Source organism: Colobus angolensis, unplaced genomic scaffold (genome assembly GCF_000951035.1).
Source record: "Colobus angolensis palliatus isolate OR3802 unplaced genomic scaffold, Cang.pa_1.0 Scaffold290, whole genome shotgun sequence".
Lineage (NCBI taxonomy): Eukaryota > Metazoa > Chordata > Mammalia > Primates > Cercopithecidae > Colobus > Colobus angolensis.
In genome coordinates this window covers 2386253-2414108 of record NW_012116155.1, presented here as the reverse complement: position 1 = coordinate 2414108, position 27856 = coordinate 2386253, and the positions used below count along the sequence as shown (strand labels likewise).

The following is a 27856-nucleotide window of genomic DNA, read 5'->3' as shown; positions in this document are numbered from 1 at the left end:
TTTTTTTTTTAATTAGAAAATAACAGATAATATAGATTGAGCATCCCAAATCCAAAGTGTTCCAAAATCTGAAACTTTTTGAATGTTGAAATGACACTCAATGGAAATGCTCACTGGAGCACTTCAGATTTCAGATTTTCAGATTTTGGGATGCTCAGTGAGTAAGTATATAATACAAATATTCCAAAATCAAAAAAAAAATTGAAATCTGAAATACTTCTGGTCTCAAGAATTTTGGACAAAAATACTCAACTTGTGGTAATCTTCAGAATTAATTACTACAGGAAAGGCCTTTGTATTCTGAGTGAATTTTTTCTAATGAGATATTCTTTTTGATTCTGTATATGAAATGAACCTGCTGGTCACTGGCTTTCTTTAATTAAAAAACTTAATAAGCCAGCACTGTTTCTGTGCCACACGTAAAACAAAAATTATTATAAGAAACGTGACTAATTTGCAATCATTCAGAATGCGATTATAAATAGCAAAATTCATAGTTTTAAAAGTTATGAAGAGTGATTTAACAATGCCTGTAAAGAAAAGCCAAGTTACAGTTTTTAGGCCAGAAATTCTTTATCCTGGTCACACTAAATATTTACTGGGCAGGCTGTTAAAAGTATGTATACTAATTTCACTCCCCAGACCAATTAAAACTGATTTTCTGGAACTGTGATCCAGGAAGTATTAAAAAGCCCTCTGGTGATCTGAATGTATAACCAGAGTTGAGAACTCCTTGTGTAGGCACTGAGGCCTGGCCACCGATGTATCCGCTACTGAAAACTCAGGACTTCGTTTCTTCAGGTTATGTATCAAGGCACTGAGGTTGCAAAATAAGTGCTGGCACATTAGTATCACTTTTTTATTAATTCTGGCTTTATTTTATTTCTATTTAATTCATGAAAACGAAAACCCGATTCAAAAGAATTGTATATAGGCAAGCTACAGATTTGAATGTAAAGCTTGCTCAACTGAAGCAAATCTTATGTAACATCAAAAGGCAAAAAAGGAGATTGAGTAAACTTGTCACTGTTATAGGAAAAATAAATAAAATTTATAGTATCCTCTAATGATGGGTCGAGATAGAATCTCTGCGTGTTACTAACATTCTAAATTCTGAGTGTCAAAATTTTATAGATCTTGAAATCGTACTCTATATGTTTTTACTCATAAAAGAATTGAAATTTTCAGAATAATGGCAAAAATTGTTATTTTTTACTATGAGATTGTTGCTCATCATAAATCCTCCTATATATTTGAATTCCAAACTATACATTTCTTAATTGCTTAACCTCAGAATATTAAACCCAACCATTATGTTAAAAAGCAAACATGAACTTTTTTCTTAAAACAAAAAAAATGCTAGTTTTTTTTTGGAACACAGTTTACCTTTGGAGAGAGGGATAGGAGTAGTAAATACTGAATATCAACTTACCCAAACAAAAGTCGCTGAGGTCAGCAAAAGAACATCTCAGCACAGAGTCATTTTTATTCTCCTCAGTGTTAACTGAAATAAAATAAGACACTTTGTAGTTTTGGGAAATAAAAGCATAACAGAAAAATAATCATGGTGATAGATGGACAAATGATGGCCAAACGTGAATTTTTTTTAACTTAGTTATTTAAAATTTCTCTTTTTTTTCTTTCTTTTTTTTTTTTTTTTTAGAGATGGAGTCTCGCTCTGTCACTCGGGCTAGAGTGCAATGGCATCATCTCGACTCACTGCAACCTTCATCTCCGGGTTCAATGATTCTCATGCCTCAGTCTCCTGAGGAGCTGTGACTATAGGCATGCATCATCATGCCTGGCTAACTTTTGTATTTTTAATAGAGACAGGGTTTCACCTTCTTGGCCAGGCTGGTCTGGAACTCCTGGCCTCAAGTGATCTGCCCACTTTGGCCTCCTAAAGTGCTGGGATTACAGTCGTGAGCCATCATGCCCGACATAAAATTTCACTTTCGATAAGGGAAAGAAACATCTATATTATGTTTTAATACCCTCATCTTCTTGAACAATTTGCCACTTTACATGCTGGACATATTTGTAAGCTAACTACAATATGTAGTGATTTCACAACAGTATTGAAACAGTACTTTTGATATTTTTTAGTTATCCAGAAAAAGAAGCAACCATATGGAGTCATAAGGGAATGCATTCTTATAAGAAAAAGCAACAAAAGAATTGAAAAATAAAAACACAGCTACGTGCAGTGACTAATGCCTATTATCCCAGGACTTTGGGAGGCCAAGGTGGGTAGATCACAAGGTCAGGAGCTCGAGACCAGCCTGACAAACATGATGAAACCCAGTCTCTACTAAAAAATACAAAAATTAGCCAGGCATGGTGGCGTGTGCCTGTAATCCCAGTATTCAGGAGGCCGAGGCAGGAGAATCACTTGAACATGGGAGGCAGACGTTGCAGTGAGCTGATACTGCGCCACTGCACTCCAGTCTGGGTGAGAAAGCGTGACTCCATCTCAAAAAAAGGAAAAAGAAAAACACACCCTAACCACTGCGCAACAGGGAGCATGGTTGTATTCAAATTCTTAACTCTTATAAAAAGGAGTTGTCTAAAGAGATAGTGTGTGTCTTAGTGGGCAAATGTGTGTAGGAGAGTGCCTAAGGGTTGCCACACTGTTTCTTTGTATGGCACCTAGCTGGTATGTCTCTCAAATTCAGCCCTTGCACGCCAGCCTTGGATTGCCAAAGTCTTTACGCAACCAAATCTTCACTGCTTTATTGTCAGTTGTAAAATCTTCAGCCTTTATTTTTAGAAAACTGAGTTTACTATTGCTGACATTCTCTGTTTGAATACTGGTTACAAGTTCTCGCCAGGAATGTTACTCATCAACAAGAGGGATGCAAATAGTGGCCAAATGCACCAGTGATTCATGTAGCTGGGACTTCCACTGCGAACAAATATTAGGTCCAGACTCCATGGGACTGGCCACCTTCAAGGCAAGGAAGAGATAAAACACATCTGGCCAACAAATGGCATGGTGTATTGGTCTCCTTTCTATGCCAGCCTCCTTCCTGAAGAGCTCTATAAAACTGGTCCAATGGAAAAAGGAAGGAAAGGAGTATTTGGAAAACGTAGATTTTATAAATTGAACAAGAAAATAGGAATTGTTGCTCACCTTGCCCTGCTTTGTCAGTGGAGATTAAGGTTATAGATGTGGGAGCCTGAGATTCACTCTCCGTTGACTGGAAGAGGGAGGTAGACTGGCTCAAGCTCTTTGAGTAAGCGTAACTCTGGGCGAGGCAAGGCAGGGATCTCCGAGACGGTTTTAACGAAGTTTCTTTTGTTATCTCACTCTTGCTTATATTCATACCTGCAAATCCAAAATGTTGAATTTTAGCAATAAAAAAATCAATCATTAGAGGTCAATAAGAAGTTTTAATTCGTGTGATACCTGTTTCAGGAATGAACTATTGAAAAGCACCACCTAGATATTAGAAATAATTGAGTCAGCTTTGTTTACATTTTGTCAGGGAGAGTGTTTGAGATTGTTGTTAAATAGTTCTGAGACATAAACATCTGTTTCCTGTTTGAGCTTTCACCACTCTTTCAAAAGTTCTGTGAAAAAAGAAACTGATGTTTAAGTTCATTTGGGGAATTATGACAACAATTATTTGGATACTCTGAATAAAGCTTACGATTTAGGCTTTCAAATAGCAAAATAAATAAAACCTAATACATAAACATTCGAATTACTAAACGGCGCCCTTCTTTCTACACCCTCCCCTCCCTTAAACACACACATAATATCGTAGCAGCGACTTAGAGGCTGGAAAGAGATAGCATAACATAGTATAAAAACTGGGCAGCAAGCAGGGATCAAGACACCAACCCTGTGCTTAGTGTTAGAGTTACTTCCCTCATGTACAGTCTCATCTGCCAGAAGTCAGAATGCCTTCAACCAAACTCGGGCTTCAAAAGCAGAAGTCCCGCTATACTGTGTGATCCAGGAAAGAATGGCTCCTCTTCCCCATCTCTATTCCTCTTCATCCCATAATGTCAATCCCAGGTCATTCCTCTCCCCACTCTAAACCCCACTGTAAACCCCAATGTCTCTGGACACTGTTATTTCTAACATCTCCCACCCAGACTCTTTCACTATGTCCTTTGGGAACTCACATAAAACATCAGAAAATCCACTTAATATCCTCCTTAGATTTTTCTGTGGATCATCCATTTCCCTCCATAATTTCGCCCAAACCTGGCACTGCCCCATATCGCCCCAGTGACACCGCTTCTCTTGCAGCCGCCTACAGTGGAGGCTCTTTTCTCTTCCACAACCTCATATCAACTTTACTTGAGGTGGAGTAGAAATCCTTCTTGTACCTAATTGCCTGTCTCAGTCATTCTTCATGCTTCCTCTCTAAAAATCAGTATTCAAATTCCTGTCATTAAACTATTCTTCTAGTCTTCTTTATTACTATCATTTTCCTTTACCACTTCCAGGTTATTTCCCATCATTTAAAAAGAAGTTAGCTTTTAACACTACTCTTTTGCTTATTTTCTGCTTAACACCCACTGTCATTCATATTATATATTTTGTTTTATTTCTGTATACCTCCCTAGAATGCAAGCTCTATAATGACACATGAGCCAAATAAAACATTTTCTTTACAAATCATCCAGTCTCAGGTAGTTTGTCATTACCTGAGACTGGATAATTTATAAAGAAATACATTATCAATGTGAAAACAGACTATGGTAAATTGTACGAAGCTGCTTGATTGTAGATAACTCCCTAAAAAGTTTCTTATTGACACCTGACTTTAGAAGTTGGCTATGCATGCTGTCTGCATAATGTGAATAAAACCATGAAACATCCCCCACCTAGGGTTGTATTTGGACTTCACATTACATTAAGGCAAAGGGACTTTTTATTGTGGGTGCCTATTACATGTCAGGCTTTGTGGTTGGTGCCTTTATTTACTCACTTTGAGGATATTTATGTATTTTACATAAGCAAATTACATAAAATATTCTCATTTTAAAAGGTTTTAAATTATAGAAGTAAACAGATTTAAAAAGTAAAGTTAGTTTTACCTGATTCTTAAATTCCAGTCTCTTCTCTAAATGAAACGAACGTTATCAGTTTATTGGTCTTTGTCTATGTATTCAAATATGTTTAACTATAAAAATAGTTTTCTTACAGAAATGAAATTATAGGCCGGGCGTGGTGGCTCACGCCTGTAATCCCAGCACTGTGGGAGGCCGAGGCGGGGGAATCGCTAGGTCAGGAGATCGAGACCATCCTGGCTAACATGGTGAAACCCTGTCTCTACTAAAAAATACAAAAAACTAGAGCTGGACGTGGTGGCGGGACCCGGGAGGCGGAGCTTGCAGTGAGCCGAGATCCGGCCACTGTACTCCACCCAGGTGACAGAGTGAGACTCCATCTCAAAAAAAAAAAAAAAAAAATTATAGTTTGTCACATTATATAATATGTCTTAGGTGCTTTTTCCATCTCAGTACATGCACATCTATCCCAGACTTTTTTAATTTAAACATCTTTAAAAGCTTTATTGAGATATAACTCATATACCATAAAATTCACTCCTTTAAGTACACAATTTAGCTGTTTTTAGTATATGCAGAGTTGTGTAAACATCACTTGATGTGGCTTTAAATGCTCCAAAAAGAAACATCGTACCCATTAACAGCCAATTCCCATTCCCTCTTTAGCTCAGTCTCTGGAAACTACTAACCTAATTTCTTGCCTCCATGCATTTGCCTATTTTCTCCCTCTGTATGGGTTATCTTTGCATTTTCATGATTGTGTTCTTGGAAACACAGGGCTTTTAATTTTGATGAAGTTCAATTTATCTATTTTTTTCTTTAGTTGTTTGTGCTTTAGGTGTTGTATCTATGAAACCATTATCTAATTCAAGGTCATGAAGATTTACTCCTACGTTTTTCTCTAAGAGTTTTATACTTTTAGCTCTCACATTTAGGTTATAATCCACTTGTAGCTAATTTTTACATGGTGTGGAGGTGGGCTGCCACTTTATTCTTTTCCATGTGGATATCCAGTTGTTCCTGTACAAGTTGTTGAAAATGCCATCGACTTGTCTTGGCACCCTTGTCTACAATCAATTATCCATAAATTCATGGGTTCATTTCTGAACTCTCAATTCTAACCCACCATTCTATATGTCTACTCCTATGCCAAAACCACAATGTCTTTAGTATTGTAGCTTTGTAGTAAGTTTTAAAATCAGAAAATGTGAGTTCTTTACTTTTGTTCTCTCTTTCCAAGATTGCTTTGGCTATTCTTAGTCTTTTGTATTTCTATATAAATTTAAGGATCAACTTGTCAATTTATACAAAAAAAAGGCAGCTTGATTTTTTTTTTTTTTTTTTGAGACAGACTTTTGCTCTTGTTCCCCAGCCTAGACTGCAGTGACGCAGTCTTGGCTCACTGCAATTTCTGCCCCTTGGGTTCAAGCCATTCTCCTGCCTCAGCCTCCTGAGTAGCTGGGATTATAGGTGCCCGCCACCACGCCCAACTAAGTTTTTTTTTTTTTTTTTTTTTTTTTTTTTGCATTTTTAGTAGAGACAGGGCTTCACCATGTTGGCCAGGCTGGTCTTGAACTCCTGACCTCAGGTGATCCACCTACTTCAGCTTCCCAAAGTTCTGGGATTACAGGCATGAGCCACTGCTCCTGGCCACCGACTGTGATTTTGATAGAGATTCCATTGAATCTATAATCACTTCGGCGGGAATACTGCTGTCCACTAGGTGACCTGCAAATATTTTCTCTTAGTCTGTAGCCTGTATTTTCATTCTCTTACTAGTGTCTTTTAAAAAAGCAGAAGTCCTTAATTTTGACAAAATCTATGCTGTGATTGTTTTATGGTTCATGCTTTTGGTCAGGTGTTTTAAACTTTTCTTTATATAAGTTTTGCATATTGGTTAGCTCCTGCTCTCTTTTAGCTATTGTAAATGCGCGTTTCTTTCCCATTGTATTGAAAGTATAAATAGCCAGTTGGATTATTTTAAACAAGCAAGTAAAATACTGGTTTAGCACTGAGGTGTAAATATTTTTTTCAAGCTAAGAATGTACTACTCACTTTCCAGTTTAATATTTTTTGTCCAGTAGTGTGTTGATGTTTTTCAGTTTATATAATTTTATTCCTTAGCTATCTTATTATGTTGAGTTCCATTAATGGATATTCTAAAGGTAAATCCTCTTTTCATTTCCAGAAAACAAAAACAGGACATACTTTGTCTTGATTAATTGTTTTAAATATGTTAAATTCTAATTCCCAGTATTTTATTAGGATTTTTGTAATAATACTCATACATGAGTTATGTGTGTGTATGTGTTTAAATCAGACTTATGCACGTTCTCACTTTTAAGTGGGAGCTAAGCACTGAGCATACATGAACATAAACATGGGAAGAATAGACACGGCAGACTACTAGAGGGGTGGAGAAAGATGTGGGTTGAAAAACTACCTATGGAGGGGCTGGCCAAGACAGCCAATTAGAAGCAGCTAGTGTGCCCCACACTCATGGAGAGAAATGGAAGGGAAAATAAATACAGCACCTATAACTGAAACACTCAGGTACACACATTGGGATTCATCAAGAAAACAAGTCAACCAATGGAGAATGGAGAAAATCAAGACAGGATGACTAACTGACTACCCACCCTCGAGTGACACAGAGCCAGGGGAGCCTCCCACTCTCAGGGAAGCAGTGAGTGAGTGCATGACCCTGGGGACCCACTCTTCTCTCATGGATCTTTGCAACCCTCAGTTTAGGAGATCCCCTTGTGAACCCACTCCAAAAGGGCCTTCATTCTGACAGGCAGAGCTATGTGGAGTCTCAGCAGAGCAGCCACTTGGGCACACGTGGAGCCCCAGGAGCTTTTGATACTTAGGCTTCCTGGAAAAACTGGCTGTAACTCCAGCAAAGTGGGAGATTAGACCCTTGTACATACCCCTAGGAAAGGAGCTGAGTCCAGGGAGCTGAGCAGTGATTGGCTGCAGGCCCCTCTTTCACAGCACCTTGCAGGCAGGATAAGACCCGCTGGCTTGGAACCCCAGCCTGCCACAGGTAGCAGTGTTACACCTCCCTGAGACGGAGCTCCCAGAGGGAGGGGTAGGCTGCCATCTTTGCTGTTTGGCAGACTTAGCTGTTGAAGCCTTCTGGCTCTGGGGAATCCAAGGTGACTAGGGCCTGGAGCTGTCCCGTGGAATACTGCAGCAGTTCTACAAAGAAGCAACCAGACTTTTTCCACCACTGAGCAGAATCTCCTAATCGAGGTCTATAACCACCCCTGCCAGTGTTTTCCAGCCAGCAACTGTTCCAAAGGTCCCTGAGACAGAACTTCCAGAGAGAGGGGAGGACTGCCATCTTTGTTCTTTCACAGTCTTAGCCATTGTTGCCTTCGAGCTTTGTAGAGTGCAAGGCAACAAGAGGCTGAAGTGGACCCCCAACTCGGCTCTATGAAAAAGTGGCCAGACTGCTTTTTTATGCAGGTCCCCAATCCTATTCCTTATCATTGGGTGGAAGCTCCTGACCAAGGTCCCCAGCCAGCCCTGCCAGTGTGTTGGGGCTGGCAGCAGGTCCATACCTCCCTAGGATGGAGTTGCCAGAGGGAGGGGCAGGCCAGCATCTTTACTGTTTTGTAGCCTTCACTGTTAATACCTTTAGGTAATGGGAAATTGGAGATGATTAGAGACCGGAGCAGACCCCCAAACATATTGTAGCAGCCCTGTGGAAAAATGGCCAGACTGTTGGTTATGTGGACCCCTGATCCAGTATCTCCTCACTGGGTCCACCCCCTGCTGGGACTATCGAGCCAGTAGCAGCTTTGTAACTCCCTGGGACAAAGCTGCTGGCGCGAGGGGCAGGTTACCATCTTTGCTGTCCCACAGCACTAGCCCTTGCTGTCTCCAGGTTCTGGAGAATCCACGGGAACAGTGACTGGTCTGGTCCCTTGGCACAGAGCACCCATCTAATGGAAAAGTGGTCAGACTGTTCTCGAAGCAGGTCCCAGTCCTCACTTCTCACTGAGCAGGACTGCCTGACCTGGGACTTCAGTGCAACCTCCCTGCCCCCACCTGACCACTGCAATCAGAGGCAGCCTAGCAGTTAAAGGAAAAACCACACACAGAGATGAGAAAGAACCAATGCAAGAACTCCAGCAACTTAAGGGGTCAGGGTGTTTTATGTCCTCCGGTCAAACTAGTTCTCCAACAAGGGTTGTTAACCAGGTTGAGTTGACTGAAATCACAGAAATAGATTTTAGAATATGAACAAGAACAAAGATCATCAAGATTCAGGAGAATGGGAAAACCCAATCCAGGAAACGAAGAATCACAATAAAACGATACAGGAGTTGACAGGTGAAATAGCCAGTATAAAGAAGAACCTAACTGATCTGATAGAGCTGAAACTACAAGAATTTCACAATGCAGCAAGTATTAACAGTAGAATAGACCAAGCTGAGAAAATGACGTCAGAACCTGAAGACTTAAATAAGACAGTCAGACAAAAGTAAAGAACAAAGAATTAAAAAGAGTGAACAAAACCTCTGATAAATGTGGGATTATGTCAAGAGGCCAAATCCATGAATCACTGGCGCCCCTAAAAGGGATGAGGAGAAAGCAAACAACCTGGAAACATATTTCAGGGGATTGTCCATGAAAATCTCCCCAACTTTGCTAGAGAGACCAATAGTCAAATGCAGGAAATACTGAGAACACCTGGAAGATTCTACACAAGACAATCTCCAAGAAACATAATCATCAGATTTTCCAAGGTTGAAATGAAAGAATGTTAAAGGCAGCTAGGGAGAAAGGGCAGGTCACCTGCAAAGGGAGCTCCATCAGGCCAACAGTGAACCTTTCAGCAGAAACCACCCAAGCCAGAAGAGATTGAAGCCTGTATTCACATTCTTAAAGAAAAAAAGAATCTTTAACCAAGAATTTCATATCTGGATCAAAAAAGACCAAGAAGGGCATTACATAATGGTAAAGAATTCAATTCAACAAGGCAATATCCTAAATATTTATGCACCCAAAATAAGAGTGCCCAGATTCATAAAGCAAGTTCTTACAGACCTACAAAGAGACTTCAATTTCCATACAATAATAGTGGAGACTTTAATACTACACTGACAGTATTAAATCATCAAGGCAGAAAATTAACAAAGATATTCAGGACCTGAACTCAACACTGGACCAAATGGATCTGACAGATATTTACAGAAGTCTCCACCCCAAAACAACAAAATATACATTCTTCTCCTCACTATATGGCACATACTTTAAAATTGACTACCCAACTGACCATATAACAACCCTCAGCAAATGTATAAGAACCAGAATGATACCAAACACACTCTTGGATCACAGCAAAATAAAAATAAAAATCAAGACTTAAAAAATTGCTTAAAACCATTCAATTACATGAAAATTAAACAACCATTTTCCAGAGTGACTTTTAGGTAAGTGAAGGCAGATATCAAGAAGTTCTTTGAAAGTATTGAGAAAAAAGTTACAACATATCAGAGTATCTTGGACACAGCTAAGGCAGTGTTAGGAGGGAAATTTATAGCACTAAATGCCTACATCAATAAGTTAGAAAGATTCCAAATTAACAACTTAACATCACAACCAAAAGAACTAGAGAAGTAAGAGTAAACCAACCCCAAAACTAGCAGACAAGAAATAAACAGAATCAGAGGTAAACTGAAGATAGAGATATTCACCATTCAAAAGATCAATGAATCCAGGAGTTGGTTTTTTGAAAAAATTAATGATCTACATAGGCCAATAGCTAGAGTAATAAAGAAGAAAAGAGACAAGAATCATATAAACACAGTTAGAAATGAGAAAGGAAATGTTGCACAGAAATACTGACTCCACAGGACCACAAGTAACCATCAGAGAGTACTAATGAACACCTCTAGGCACAAAAACTATAAAACCTAGAAGAGATGAATAAGAGGGGACACATACACCCTCCCAAGACTGAATTAAGAAGAAATTGATTCCCTGAACAGACGTGCATCAACAGAACAACTGATTTCCTGAACAGACCAATACTACAAAATTGAATCAATAATAAATAACCTGACAACCAAGAAAAACCCAGAATCAGATGGATTCACAATCACATTCTACCAGATGGATAAAGAACTGGTAGCATTCCTACTGAAACTGTCAAAAAATTGAGGAGGAAGGATTCCTCTCCAACTCATTCTGTGAGGTCAGCATCATCTTGATACCAAAATCTGGTAGAGGCATAAGAAAAAAGATAACTTCAGGCCAATATACTTGATGAATATTGATGCAAAAATCCTCAACAAAATCCATGCAAACTGAATGCAGCAGCACATCAGAAAACTAATCTACCATGATTAAGTAGGCTTTATCCCTGGGATTCAAGGTTAGTTCAACTTGCAAATCAATAAATAAGACTCATCACATAAACAGAGCTAAAGACAAAAATCACATTTTTTAAAAGTTATCTCAATAGATGCAGAAAGGCTTTCAATAGAATTCAATATTCCTTCATGTTAAAAACTCTCAATAAACTAGGCACTGAAGAAATACACTTCAAAATAATAGTCATCTATGACAAACCCACAGCCAACACCATACTGAATTGGCAAAAGCTGAAAGTATTCCCCCTCGAAAACAAGCACAAGACAAGGATGCCCTCCTCACCACTCCTACTCAACACAGTATTGGAAGTCCTGGCCAAAAAAAAAATCAGGCAAGAGAAAGAAGTAAAAGGAATTGAAACAGGAAAAGAGAAAGAAATTATCCCTGTTTGCTGATGACATGATTCTATATGTAGGAAACTCCATAGTCTCAGCCCTAGAGCTGATAAACAATTTTAGCAAAGCTCCAGGATACAAAATCAACATACAAAACTCACTAGCATTCCTATACACTAACACCAGCCAAGGAACACGATCCGTTTCACAATTGCCACACAAAAAATACTTAGGAATACAGATAATCAGAGAAGTGAAAGATCTCTACATCAAGAATTACCAAACACTGTTCAAAATCAGAGACAACACACATGCAAAAGCATTCCATGCTCAGGGATAGAAAGAATCATTATCATTAAAATGGCCATACTTCACAAAGCAATTTAGAGACTCAGTGCTATTTCTATCAAACTACCAATGATATTCTTCACAAAATTAGAAAAAACAATTTTAAAATTCATATGGAACCAAAAAAAAGATCCCAAATAGCCAAGGTAACCCTAAGCAAAAAGAATAAAGCTGGAGGCATCATGATACCTGACTTCAAACTATACTACAGGACTACAGTAACCAAAATAGCACGGTACCAGTACATAAACAGACTTATGGACCAAAGGAACAGCATAGAGAACCTGAAATTAGGGCACAAACCTACAATCATCTGATCTTCAAAAGCTGACAAAAACACACAATGGGGAAATGACTCCCCATTCAATAAATGTTGCTGCGATAACTGGCTAGCCATAAGCAGAAAACTGAAACTGGACCCCTTCCTTATACCATAAACAAAAATCAACTCAAGATGGATTAAAAACTTAAAATTCAGAATGGCGTAAACCCAGGAGGCGGAGCTTGCAGTGAGCTGAGATCCGGCCACTGCACTCCAGCCTGGGCGACAGAGCGAGACTCCATATCAAAAAAAAAAAAAAAAACTTAAAATTCAAAAGTATAAAAACCCTGGAAGACAACCTTGCCAATACCATTATATATAATGGTATTGGAACTGGCAAAGTTTTATGATGAAGATGCCAAAAGCAATCATACCGAAAGCAAAAAATTGGCAAATGGGATGTAATTAAACTTCTTTGCAGGGCAAGAAATGATTAAGGGAGTCAACAGACAACCCACATAATGGAAGAATATATTTACAAACTATGCATCTCACAGAGATCTAATGTCCAGCATCTGTAACGAACTTAAACTATTTTACAAGAAAAATTCAGACACCCCCATTAAAAAGTTGGCAAATGACATGAACAGACACTCTTCAAAAGAAGATATAAATGTGGCCACCAATTATGTGAGAAAAAGCTCAAAACCACTGATCATTAGAGTAATGCAAATCAAAACCACAATGAGACACCATCTTACATCAGTCAGAATAGTTATTATTAAAAATGTCAAAAAATAACAGATGCTGGAAAGGTTGTGGAGAAAAACAAACGTTTCTACACTGTTGGTGGGAGTGTAAATTAGTTCAACCCCTGTGAAAAGCAGTTTGGTGATTCCTCAAAGAGCTAAAAACAGAATTATTCAAACCAGCAATCCCATTACTGGGTATATACCCCAAAGAATATAAATCATTTTACTATAAAGGCACACGCATGTGAATGTTCTTTGCAGCACTACTCACAATAGCAAAGACATGGAATCAAATTAAATGTTCATCTATGCTAGACTGGATAAATAAAATGTAAAATGTGGTACACATACACTATGGGATGCTACACACCCATAGAAAGAACAAGATCATGTCCTTTGCAGGAACATGGATGGAGCTGGAGGCCCTCATTTTTAGCAGTCTAACACAGGAACACACAAACATCACTTGTTCTCACTTATAAGTGGGAGCTGAACAATAAGAACATATGGATACAGAAGGGAATCGACGTTGGGGTCTACTTGAGGGTGGAGGGTGGCAGAGGGAGACAAACAGAAAAATAACTATTGGGTAGTAGGCTTAGTACTTAGGTGGCAAAATAATCTGTACAACAAACCTATGTGACACCAGTTTACCTCTGTAACAAACCTACACATGTACCCTTGCATCTAAAATAAAAGTTAAAGAAAAGAAAAACTACCTATCGGACATTGCTCACTACCTGAGTTAGGGGGCCATATCCCAAACCTCAGCATCATGCAATATAACCATGTAACAAACCTGCACATGTACCCCTGTTATCCAGTATAATAGTTGAAATTAAATAAACATCTGGTTTAGGCTTCAAAGTTCTACATGGTTCATAAAAAGAATTTAGATATTTTCCTATGTTTTTAGGAGCTAGCACTATACTGCCCAGTACAATAACCATCACTCACGTAAGATCTTATAACTTTAAAAATTACAATTAAATAAGTTAAAAATTCAGTTCCTTAGTCATCGTAGCCACATTTCAAGTGCTCATTCAATAGCCATACGTGGCTGATGACGACCATACTAAATATCACAGACGTCAAATATTTCTACTGCCACAGAGAGTTCTGGATATCACTAACCTACAAGTCAGTTAGCATTGAAACTCTCTGATCCTTAAAGTTTGGTAGCTTCCCCTATGAACAAACCCGCACATGGTCTTGGGTGTGGGTGTAATTTCTTGAAAATTTTTGTTTTCTACACATCTGTTTAAACATTATAATGCCACTGAAGTCAATTTGGACAAAAAGTATTTCCCCATTTTAGCTTTCAAATGGATTTGCATAGAGTTATTTCTCCTTTGTGATTTCTTATTTTGTATATCTGTGATTACTCCTTTTATATTATGCTAAACAATGGTTTATCTATTCCATTTATTTTTTTCCCCAAAAGAGCAGTACTTTATTTATTGCTTTGCTGTCTTCTATTTCATTAACTTCTTTTTTTCTTCTTTCTTGGTATTTGTTTTGTAATTATTCTTGTAACTTCTTGAGTTAGGAATTAAAATTTTTAATGTACTTCCTTGCATTTTTACTGATGTCAAGTATTTAAAGCTATAAATAATCTTCCTGAAGGCACTTTAATTGTATGTCCAAATTCTGATACGTGATGTTTTTACTACTATGTTTTAGAATTGTGCAATTTCAGTTTGTTTTCCTTTTTTAAATAAGAGTTGCTTAGGTTTTTAAATTTCAAGGTAGAAGATTATTTGCAAGGATATAAGATTTAATATGCATACACACAAACACATATGTAGACAACATACATATATTTGATCTACCTTATCCATTAAAGCCTTTAAGATTTTTACTTTTTTTTTTTTTTTTAAACAGAGCCTTGCTCTGTTGCTTGGGCTGGAGTGCAGTGGTGCAATCTTGGCTCACTGCAAACTCTGCTTCCTGGGTTCAAGTGATCCTCCTACCTCAGCCTCTCGAGTAGCTGGGATTACAGTTGAGCATCATCACGTCTGGTCAATTTTTTTTATTTTTTATTTATTTATTGTTTTTTGTATTTTTGGTAGAGTCTGAGTTTCACCATGTTGGCCAGGATGTTCTTGATCTCAAACTCCTGGCCTCAGGAGATATCCCCACTTTGGCCTCCCAAAGTGCTGAGGGTTATACTTTTACTTTTTGTCCTCTTGGTGTGTCTTGCCGTGAAAGAAATGTGTTAACTTTCTATTAGTGTGTTAGTATCTATCTATTTGCATTTCCTATAATTCTATTTTATGAAGACAGGTACTTTGTAATTGATACTGATTTATTTATAACTATTACATTTTCGTCATGAATTTTAAGCATTGTCATCTTTAAGCATCAGGTGGCTTCTTTGTCTTGTTTAATGAATCTTAGCCTGAATTTTACCTTGTCCAGTATCAGAACTGCAATCTTTCTTTCTGATTCACTTTTTTATGTATGTCTCCTGTATATAGCAGAGTGGGTTTTACTTTGAATACAATCTAAATGTTTTATTCTTTTAATAGGTGGGTTAAATCCATTTACATTTATTAATATAAATTACACATTTGGTCTCAAATCTATCACATTTTTATTTCCTGAGTTTTTCATATTTACTTCATCTCTACGTGATATGTTTATTTTTTTTGTACTTTTGGAATTTAGGAAATTTTGGATTTTTGTTTTAGGGGTTATCTTTATACGAATGTATTTTATAATGTCCTTATCTTCCCCTTTCCTTACTTAGAATTCTACTATTTGGTATTAGCGTAAGTGATATCCGTTGGTCCCATCTAAAGACAGCATAGGAAGAAAGGGGTTTGCTTTCTTGTTCCAGTGTGTTTGCTGGACAGGTTCCTGCAGTGCATGGCAGTCAATAGTATCAGTGGTCATCAGCAGTAGCACCCCTGCCCCCATCTGTGGTAGTTATGTAGTAGAGTTCCTCCAGAAAAACACCTCTCAATAAATTGCTCTTACCAGCACCAGAGGAAACATTTCTAGCGAGTTTCACCAACATGGCACTACAGTGACTTCGCAGTGACCCAATGAGCCATGGCCTTCTAGCAAGGTCTATGACTCAGCTCTGATAATAGGGGAGAGGATGTTCTTCCTAAGGCAATCTATCTGAGTCCTAACGTAGTGGCTTCTCTTTATGTCTGCTGTTCCTATATTCTTTAGAGTTCTCATTCATTTTTCCTAGCCAATTCCTCATTATTCCTATACAATTATATTAAACTTTCTGGTTTCAGATTACTGTGTTGTTTTTCACTTTTCATTGAACCCAGACTTATAAACACACACACACACACACACACTCTCTCTCTCTCTCTCTCTCCCCCCGCCTTCTCTCTCTCTCTCTCTACCCTTGTTTCTTCATCTGATTTTGTCTTAGATTGATCATCTCTTGGTTGGATGAAGCTGTTTCCCCAACTGACTCCTCAGAAAGGGCTTAAGGTTACAGGATCCTCTGAGTTCGAACATGATGAAAACTATTTTCATATGATCTCAATACCTGAAGAACAGTTTGATGAGATATAAAATCCTTGCTCCCATCTTCTTTCCTTGAATTTCCTGAAAATATTGCTCTACTTTTTCTTGTTTTGTACTTTGCTGTTGAGATATCTGATGCAAACCTGACTTTCTTTCCTTTGTAAACAATTGCTTTTTTGTCAGAAGTTTAGAGGATTTTTTCCTTAGCGTTTAATAGTTTTACTACAATATGTTTTGGAGCTGACCAATCTAAATCAATTTTCCCAGGAGTAATTTAGGCCCTTTTCAATATATAGGTTTATCTTTTCTTTAATTTTTGGGAAGTGTTAATCTTGTTAAGTGTTAATTCTGTTATATTGTTTTGTTTATATTCTTCAGGGTCTCCAATTATGAATGCAGACACATATATACGTATACATGTTGAATCTTTGTTGATTATGTTCAATACCTAACAGCTACTTTCTGATTTTTGTAATCTTTCATATGATTCAAGGAACTTTTTTCATATCTGACACTATGATATGGTTTGTGTCCCCACCCAAATCTCTTCTTGAATTGTAGTTCACATAATCCCCGTGTGTCATGTGAGGGACCCAGTGGGAGGTGATAGAATCATGGGGGTGGTTACCTCCATGCTGTTCTCATGACAGTAAGTTCTCACGAGATCTTATGATTTTATTAGGAGCTTTCTTCACTGCTTCACTCTGCATTTCTCCTTGCTGCCGCCATGAGAAGAAGGTTGTGTTTCCTTCTCCTTCTGCCACTACTGAAAGTTTCCTGAGACTTCCCCAACCATGCTGAACTGTGAGTCAATTAAACCTCTTTTCTTCATGGATTACCAAGTCTCGGGTATGTCTTTATTAATGTGAGAATGGTCTAATACAAGTATTACTAGTTGTATTCAAGTTAACTTGAGTTGTTGTGCAATAGCTGTTTACTGATTAGTCACTGGTTTTGGCAGTATAATTTTCAGTTGTAAAAGTGGTTTTATACTCATCTGTTTTTCTTCATATGGAAGATTTTTATGGATACTGACCACTATTTCCTATTGATTTTGAAATGTTTTATATTTTCCCAGACCAGCAAAAGCAAGAGCTTCCATTTTGGCAGGAAACTTGGCTCATGATTTGGCATGATGAAATGCAGTCTCTTTAAAATGGGCCCAGAGGGGTCTGCAGCATATCCCCAATCTTTTCACAGTTCCCAGTAGGCTGTATTTCAGCTGATCCAGACAGCTACCAGAATCATTCTCGTTAGCACTGCTATCAAGGTGTAGATGGAGGGAGGCTCCTGTAAATACAGGTGGATGGGGTGTTCTAGGATCCTGGATTTCCAATTTCATACGATCTTGAACTTGTTGCTTGGAGGAGTGTAGGACTGCTTGCAGCAATGGATAGGCACTGGGTCTAAACATGTTTGTTTTAGGTATTTGTCCTTAGTAAGATGACATAGAAGTGACTTCCTTGATGAAGCTGGGAAGGTTCCAGAGCCTCTCACAAGCTAAAACATTATAGCAAAGTCAGCCATACAAAAGCACTGCATTATGCATTATTTCATTTCAATTATTTCCTCAGTTCACAAACACAGACTGCTTTACTTCAAGGAATGTTAAAAGATTTTATTTAAAGTGTGAGTGTAGCCACTGGACAGAATGAAAATCACAATAATCTTCCAAAGTTTAAAGTATTTGACAGTTTTTAAAGATGTTTCCACATCTGAGAGTTCATGGAATCTTCACAACCATCGCTGCAAAATGTTAGCAGCTTCTTGATATTGGGCTGCAGACTCTGATAGGTGACCATATTTTTGTTTTCTGACATCATTCTAGTCTATTACTGCATGTGTGGTGGCAGTGGTGGCACAAGGCAACTCACTCCTTTTCCGCCACGATGTTTCACTATTTCAAGGAGAGACAGCTATTCCAGACTTTTCAAAATACTACGAAGTATGGGCAAACCATTATTTGATCATTCGCCTGTTAGTGGATATTTAGATATTTTTCAATAACTACCTTTAAAATAATACTGGTTATGAGCATTTGTATATGTGCTTTTTTTTTTTTAATCTTGAGTATTTCTCTAAAAGGAAATATTGCAATATACAAGTACTGAGTTGGAGTACATAAATATTTGTCATTTGGACTAGAAATGCCAAACTGCCCTCCCTAAAGTTTTATCTTTTCACACTTACATTAATAGCACAAGATGGGATCCATTTCCTTATGCCTTGGCCAACTCCAGATACTATAACTGTTTTAATTGCAAACAAAATAAAAAGCCAACAACAAAAGCTTCATCATCTTAAATGTAATTTTCCAGCATGTGAGCATGTTTTCATGTATTTCCTAGCTAGTTATAATGTTTAAGTGACTAGGTTATGTTATAGCTGTATTGTTAGATTTTCTTATTGATTTATGGGTACTGAGCGCACCACACACAGAAACACAGTATTTTATATACTCTATATAATACATGTGTGTTTCATTTAATTTTACATCAATATTAAAAGACAGACTTTTGAACTTGTAATAGTTGTGGGGAAACTAAGACGACATAGGAAAAGTAACATATCACACAGATAAGCAGGCAGAGAGGGAATTTATATTCCAAGCTTTTTCTGGTTCTAAAGCCACCAAATTGTGTATCCATTAACCAACTGAAAGCTCCTTAAACACCATCCATTTACTCCAAAGTTCACAGACGCTGAAATAAATAAAACACTTAGAAAAGACCATAGCAATTGAGGATAAAACACAGAGTGAACATAACTGCAGCTACGTTCACTTCCACCACCCTCCCTGTTCACCCACCTTGTATGCTGATTCTCTACATTAAAGCAAATTTTGAATGAAACAGCTAAAAGGTGAAACAGATACTGCAAATGCATTCAATTAATGAAACTTTTGTTTTGCAGTTACTTATTTTCAGACAATATAATCAGGGTCAAAGTGTGAGCAGGAATAAAAATGAAATAGTATACAATTTCAGTAATTATATATACCGTAAGATTAGAAAAAAATATATTTCACTCATATTGTTTGTTTCAATTATTTTAGCTATATAATTTTGTGGTCACTTTATGAGTAAACTGAAGTTTCTAAGGAACTCTTCAAATGCATAAATTTAAAGAAACACAAGCAGAGATACCGAAGTGCATGCCCTTTGAGGCAAATGGGAATCCTGAAAAGGAAGTGACAGGGGAATGTTTGAAATAATCTAGCAACTGGCAGAATCTACTGAAATAAGACATGGCTGAACAGATGAAAATCAGATAACCCTAGCAGTGGGGATTTTCTCTTTCTGCTTTATAGAAATATTTGTTTATTTTTATGCTAATTATCAGTGTGAAAATGTGAACTAGAAACAGAGGAAAGGAAGAATTGACTGGAAGAAAAGTACTCAGTCTCTTAGCTTTCTGGAACTCTATTATGACAAGCAAAGAAAATATTATTTTGAAGAAGAATTCCCCAAGGTTCACTGAAATACTACTAAAAACCATACAGCTCCCCTTAGTCGAAGACTGGCTGATGTTTTCTACAGTAGGTCCAAGAAACAGCATAGGATCTACCTCTCCTAGTAAGTTTTTATGTCAATTAATCATTTGTAAGGTGGTCTTATACTTTCTCTTATTTAAGAAACATTGTTTTAGAATATTAAGTGATCAGCTTTCTATTTCCAAGCCCTGGTTGAGAATAGCCTGTTACTCTAGCAGAACAGACAAGTAAACATATATGGATTTTTTTGGCGGGGAGACAAGGGGTGGTACACAGATAGAAAATGGTGTTAGCTGATGGTAAAGATGTTGGACTGAGAGTAAAATGTTCTTAGCATGTCCTGGGCCCTAGGCTGAAGGCCACTGAAAAACAGAGTCAGACATTTACCAAACAGATAAATATGTGCATACATATAAACTGTCTGATAGGCGATGAAAATACAGGCAGTTTTACATAATAGAGAGTAATAAAGGGAACCTACTTTGAGAAATTTTCTCAAAAGAAGTGGCATATTAAGTGAAAAAGATGAAAAAAAAATCTAACATACAGAAATGTGTTTGTGTGTGTGTGTGTATGTGTGTGGGGGGGAGATTTTAGTCAAAGATAATAACGTGTATAAAAGCTATAATGTAGGATAGATTGCAATGTATTTATAAGAGTAAAAAAAAATATTTGCAGTGTAGTGAGAAAAAATAGGTAGTTATTGCTGCAATCCGAGTTGGAGATAAATATTCTGTTGTTCTTTGGGAGGTTAATTCATTCATTTATTTATCCTTTAATTTCCACAAATTTATATGTCTTATGTACTATTCTTAAATAATTGCATTTGCCAAAATCAAAAAATCATTTTTAAGCAATGCCCACATCATAGATGGCAAATGAAACTAGGAGAGGTTAAGAAATTTACTTACTTACAGTCACAAATCTAGCAACTGGCAGAATTGAATTGTAAAGTTATAGCTATTGGATTCCAAAGCCCATAACCTTTTCAGTATGCTCCACAGCTCCTCATGTACCCTATCCTGGATGGTGCATTGCCATGACTTCCCGTGGTATAAATAACACACAAATTTTAAGCAGGAAGCTCTGAATATAGAAACCATGGAGCTAAAGCAAAGCTCAGAGAGTATGATAATTCTATATCCACGATCTTAGCAAACTGTAAAATATATTTTGATAAAAAATGAACACGTTGTGCTTGGCACATATGAATAGGAAATGTCTACCTACCGTCACCAAACTGTATTTCTTATGTTGATCTTTTTTAAAAAAATTGATATGAATAATGAAATTTGGTGTGAATTAATGTGTGTAACCAAGTTACACAAAATAAGTATCAATTATTTTTTCAAGACTAATTTTTATTCATTCAGTTATTCAATCACTTATTCATTAAATCTAAACAATTCTTGAGTTCCTTCCCTATGCCAGGCATTAACTCAGTATCAGTTGTAAAATAGTGCTCATTCACAGGGGAAGCAGATGCACAAAATGTTAAGGAAAAAAAAAACAAAACAAAACAGTATAAAGGTATATACAGGGTATTATAAAACCACCCACAAGGAACCCCTAATCCAGGTAATAGTATCTGTGAAGACTTCAAAAAAACTGATTCCTCTTTTCACATATTCCTTCTTCTATGTTTCTATTGATTTGTAGTTCTTGGGTTTAATATTTTTCTTCATAGGATTAGGCACATAAGAAAGTCGGGAGAAGACTCCCCATACATACATTACTGCTGAAAATAGTTGTTAAATGTAACACTTAAAGAAATAGAGAAAATAACATTAAAGATGAAACAAACAGCCTTCCTACTGCCCCATGTTTTCTTGCCCATATATCTTTCATGCAGTGCTTTTTCATTTTCTAACTATCAAGTGTTTCCAAAGCTATTATAAGGATTATCTTTGCTAGAAACTGATACAGTCTAAACTGAAAATCTGATATCCTAATGTTCTCAGAGTACAAAGTTTCTTTTTAACCTTTCTCATCAAACGCCATCACATCCTTGCTTGGCATTACTAGCAGTATGTGTTCTTTGCTTGGCATGACTAAAATTACCCCCACATCATATTCACTTTTTTCCTTCTCTGTTCCAAAGTTCCATTTCTTTTCTTCTATGGTTTATCCTGGTATTCTTGACTAGTATCAGATTACAACCCATCTAAAGCTAAACATAGAGGACAGATCAGTTTTGGTAAGCATGTGTAGCTCTGAAGTTCAAGGATAACCTGTAAACCCATACGAAATGTGTCCTTTCTTACATGCAGAACCAATTTTTCTAAAGTAACATTTAATGCGACTTTCGGCTGTTCTAAGTACAATTCATAAATGTTCCCATATTAGAAGTATCTCATGAAATAATAGCTTTACTTGGGTATACATGAAGGTCCAAGACATGTAATTACAGATATCTTTTAAAAAGGCATTCATGTAATTCACAACTGACATTGCTCCAAGGAGGAAGAGTTGCTATTCATTTAACTCAATGGGCTTTCTGCTGATATGGAGTTATTAACTGGAAAAACAGATCCTTAGTAAACTTCAAAGAGAAAATTGAGAAGTAAATAAAAACTGGTTGATTGTTCTCAGTGTAAAGTACAATTTTTCAAAAGATGTCCCCTCTTGGTAAAATTTCTCATCAAGAAAATTAACTCATCCTAAGGAAACATGAAGAAAAGTTCATATGTTATTTAACATAATAATAGTTTTCCTTTCAAGTTTTAAGTTCAGGGGTACAAGTGCAGGTTTGTTTCATAGGTAAACTTGTGTCGTGGGTGTTTGTTGCAGAGATTACTTCATCACCCAGCTATTAAGCCTAGTATGCATTAGTTATTTTTCGTGATCCTTTCCCTCCTCCGACCCTCCACCCTCTGAAAGGCCCCAGTGTGTGTTGTTCCCCTCTATGTGTCCATGCGTTCTCATCATCTAGCTCCCACTTTATAAGTGAGAACATGCGATATTTGGTTTTCCGTTCCTGTGTTAGTTTGCTAAGGATAATGGCGTCAAGGTCCATCCGTTTCTCTGCAAAGTACATGATTTCATTCTTTTTTATAGTTGCATGGTATTCCGTGTATATATGTACCACACTCTCTTCATCCAGTCTATCACTGATGGACATTTAAGTTGATTCTATGTCTTTGCAATTGTGAATAGTGCTGCAATGAACATACATGTGCTTGATAAAGCCTACCAAATAAACTGTTAGAATAACTTTAGAATATAGCAAGATAACTTGATATTGTTACCTAACAGTTTTTTACATCATGTCCATAAAAAAATTTTTTTAAAAAACATATTTTTCTGCCTGCGGGGCTTAGTAACTCTTCATACCTATATTAAAACTGATGGGCTTTGAGTGGATGGTGTCTTGGGGATGCTATGTAATTTTATAAAATCTGAATACACTTTTCTATACTATTGGCTGTAGTCAAAGCATATTCATTTATGTAATTATCATTGAAGAAAAAAGCATAAATGGACACAGAATTTTCTAATTTGTCTTCCTTGTCAAAATCACTGTAGCTCTGTCCTCTTCAAAAGAGTATTTTGAGTGATTACCTGAGTGTAGTCATTTTAGTGGACATTATTGCTAGTGATAAAAATCATTATGTATTTAATGCCTACAAATTACCAAGTTTATCCTGTAGGTTATAGTAATTTCCACACCATCTTCTGTCTGCTCATCATAAGGAAAAAAATTATTCTCTTCACAGTCCCATTAGGATCTGTTATCCCCATTTTGTGTGTGAAAATCCTGAGAGACAAAGGACTTAGAAACTTTTGTCAAGTCCCACATCTAGGAAGTGTCAGAGCCTGAAACAAACCAGGTCCATCTGATTTCAAAGCTTCTGCTCTTTGCAATATAGCACGCTACTTCTTTGTTTACTCAGAAACTTCCCTTGTAATACTTTGTTTTTCACTTATTTTTCATGTCTAGTCTCATTTTCAAAAAGAAAAAAAAAATGCCTACTGTAAAGAGAGCCCTGGTAGAATACAGATGGTTAATTCAGAGTATTTGAAACAAATTTAATAAAGGGAATATTTACAAGATTGTGGCCAAGACTAAAAGAAACTGATAAAGAGTTGATGAAGATTCCTACAACTACCAAGGGTCAGAAACCTTTATCATTCTGAGGCCTGAAGGAACAAGATATAAGAACCTAGAGACAATTATAGCTAGGGGAGAGGAAATCTGGAAGAATCCATGTGCTTAGATTGAGGATTACAGCCACTGCCAAACAAGAGACTGGCAGAGACAGAGACAGAGGAACAAATAGCCCAACCTCTCTTATCTACATCTAAATCTGCTGCTGGTGTCTCCCACTGGTCAAACCTAAATAGTAGCTGGAGTTCATGAGAACACTGGGTTGTTGCAGTCCTTAGATATCTGCTTCCTGGGGCGCATGGTAAAGTGGTAAGAGGGGCAGGATGAATCTGGAGGCACAAATGGAGATTCCCCACTACAGATATATAACTTCAGAGAAATTTTCAGCATAACTTTTCGGAGCAGAAAGTAACATATCCACTTTTACCACCGGAGACTAAAATTCAAAGTTTTTTTGTTTGTTTGTTTTTTCATATACTTTGAGTACTCTAAGATGCTTAGAAGTAAATATGGATAAGGTAACTATTGAGTTTGATTTATTTTTGAGTTTGCTTGCTAGCAGGACACAAAGGTGAACAATATACATTCAGCCCTTAGGAGTAACTAGCAAAATCAAAATGTATCTACTTCGATTATAATATATCAAGGTGCATGAAGAAAGGTCTCTAAAAATTTTAACACAAGATAAAATACTAAAAGAAAGAAAGTCATGAAGGGCTGTATAAACTGATGAAATTATTTTTTAAGATTCCTGAAGGTGCAACAAGTGTCCTCATTTTTACCTTCGTCTTTGTGCACTATTCTCTAATTTGCAACCATTAGACAGAATTTTCTAGATCCTAACTTTTTGCTTTGAATGTTTTGTTTCTTCCTTCTTCAACTAAATCACACATAAATATGTTTCATAGTTAAAACCTTCCTCACCAAAAAAAAAAAAAATTCCACTCAAAGTCACATACCCTAACCCAAATAAGCTCATTTTCCTTGCTACATGTTCTCTTAACAATACGTACTTTGCTTTAATAGAACTGATTATGTTTCCATTCATTTATTAGCTTATTATTTCACGTATGGCCTCTCCAGTTTATAAGTCCATTCCATGAGGTCAAAATTCATGTCTGTCTTCTTCACACACACAGCTTCAGTACTTTACACTGGGTCTGCATACACAGACAGTATCCAAATGAATAATTACTAAATGAAAGACTGAAAAAAATCCTATTAATTAGTTACTCTACTAATTCGTTCTGAAATGTGTTTATTGCAATACATGGTAGGCATTCTTTTTAGACAATAGAGAAATAGTAGTGAACAAAACAGATAAAACTCCGACCCAACAGACATGAAAATCAGAAACAGAATCAGAAAAAGTGGTTTATCTGAGAGCATAATTCCACATATGGTGTGGTTTGGACCTGCATCCTACCCAAATCTCCACCTGGTGAGAGGTTATTAGATCATGGGGCAATTTCTCATGATTTAACACCATCCCCCTAGCGCTGTTCTCATGATAGAGTTCTTATAAGATCTGGTTTCTTAAAAGTGTGTAGCACCTCCAGTTTCTCTCTCTTCCTCCCACTCTGGCCATGTGAAGTGCTGGCTTCCCCTTTGCCTTCTGCCATGGTTGTTAAGTTTCCTGAGTCTTCCCCAAAAGACAAGTAGATGCCAGCATCATGCTTTCTGTACAGCCTGCAGAACTATGTGCCAATTATGCAACTTTTCTTCACAAATTACCCAGTTTTAGGTATTTCTTTATAGCAATGTGAGAACAGACTAATACAGAAAATTTTGTGTCTCCATGGGTTAGAGCCCCTCGCCTTGGTACCAGTTTTCTGTATTAGTCCAAGTACAGATCACTGGAGGAATTCTGGCAATTGACAGTTCTTCATCCCATCACATGTGCCTGTAATCTATGCCTCTTCATTTACTCCTATTTTTTGAAGGTACTCCCAAGGAATTTATATATAAGCTTGAAGGACACAATGAGAGAGAGAGAGTATGTGTGTGTAGCAGTAAAATGGGACTCCTGATCATCCCTGCTTGCTTCATGGAAAGAGATTCCCAGTGAGAACAAATGTGGTTTAGATTAGGAAATAACATGTAAAGTCTTACAGTATTTCTGGCAAGCAGCAAAGTTTTTAAATGTTTACACTATTGCTAAGGAGAATGGGGAAGAGCCATACAGGCTGCTCCACAGCAAAGATCTCAAAATGGCATTTGGATTTTGGTGGTTACATGGACCCAGGAAGAAAACCCATATTACACCCTGTTTCAGAATGGGGAGGTTCTGAAGTCCCCCATGATATCTCACAGGTTTATGATGGCATTTTAGAACACTATAAATACGTTCCAATCTCTTCCAGCCACACACTGTTATTGGTAAAATCAGTAACTCTACTAAAAGCAATTTTGTTGATGTGTAGAATGTGAACCCAAACACACCCTGACTAGTCAAAGCAGTACTACATCAGGGCACAACCTGTTTTATATTTTTAGCCTATTATTAACATTTGTAACCATAGAGCTTCCCACTTCTTGCCACCTGCTGCTGTTCTTACTCGTGGGTTTCTCCATGCTGTGCCAAAGGCTGAAAATTTATACATCTGTTTTTGAACATAGTTTGATATTTTATCATTGAAAACTAATTTCAAAACCTTAAGAATGGGAAAATTTATTTTACTAATGCTAGAAGAAAACAGAACATACTATTGATTCGCCATACTTTTTTTCAACCAGTTCAGGGCGAGAAAATTATAGTTGTTACTTTGGTATTTTGAAAAGCCATTTTTTAAAGACTAAAAATATGTAGTAAAGGTAGACTACAATGTTGTCACTGTTAACTGTTTATTATTTTTGTTTTACTAATAGTTAATTTACCACCTATTAGCCACCTACTGTTTTCAGTAATATTGATTTTAGAGAAAGTCAGAACTTGAGTTTTAATTTCATATCGTTTGGACCTTCATTTTTAACAATCATATTTTAAACATAATTATTTACATTCATCAGGCAGATTATAATATTAGATTATACACACACACACACACACACATATATGTATATATATATTCTTTATAATAGCTAACCAGCAACCCACGGGTGTCACTCTTCCTATGATGTAGCTCTGTTCTGTTTATGGCATAGCCATTTTCCCATACTGTGTTGCTCTAATAAACTTGCTTTGCTTTCCCTTTATCCTGTTGGTTCACTCTTGAATTCTTTCCTGTGCAAAGGGAAGAATCCTCCCAGGCCAAGCCCCAGTTTTGGAGCTTGCCTGTGTCACTTTCACTTAACAAAATGCACTTTAGAATTATCCATATTTTTTGTGAGTATCAGGAATTTGTTCCTTTTTATTACTAAGTAGAAATTCCATTTTGCAGATGTCTTGCAGTTTACCCATTCACTCCCTGGAAGATATTTGGGTTGTGTGCAGTCTTTTTGTGATTATGAGTAATGTTACTGAAAACACACTCATAGAGGTTATAGATGTAGTACCATTTACTTACTTTTGCTTTATTTATTTATTTATTTTTTTATTATACTTTAAGCTCTAGGGTACATGTGCATAACGTGCAGGTTTGTTACATATGTATACTTGTGCAATGTTGGTGTGCTGCACCCATCAACTCGTCAGCACCCATCAATTCA

The 27856-nt window shown here is 37.0% G+C and overlaps 1 protein-coding gene across 1 annotated transcript in view; it reads right to left on the bottom strand.

The window, feature by feature from the left end:
* Positions 1 to 27856, bottom strand: part of LOC105516821 (anoctamin-3-like) — a 243576-nt gene that overhangs the window by 124058 nt on the left and 91662 nt on the right. The window contains exons 2-3 of the mRNA XM_011949155.1: positions 3134 to 3328; positions 1433 to 1504 (exon numbers count right to left, since the gene is read on the bottom strand). Coding sequence (XP_011804545.1) covers positions 1433 to 1504; positions 3134 to 3328 — 267 coding nt within the window. The remainder of the gene's footprint in view (positions 1 to 1432; positions 1505 to 3133; positions 3329 to 27856) is intronic.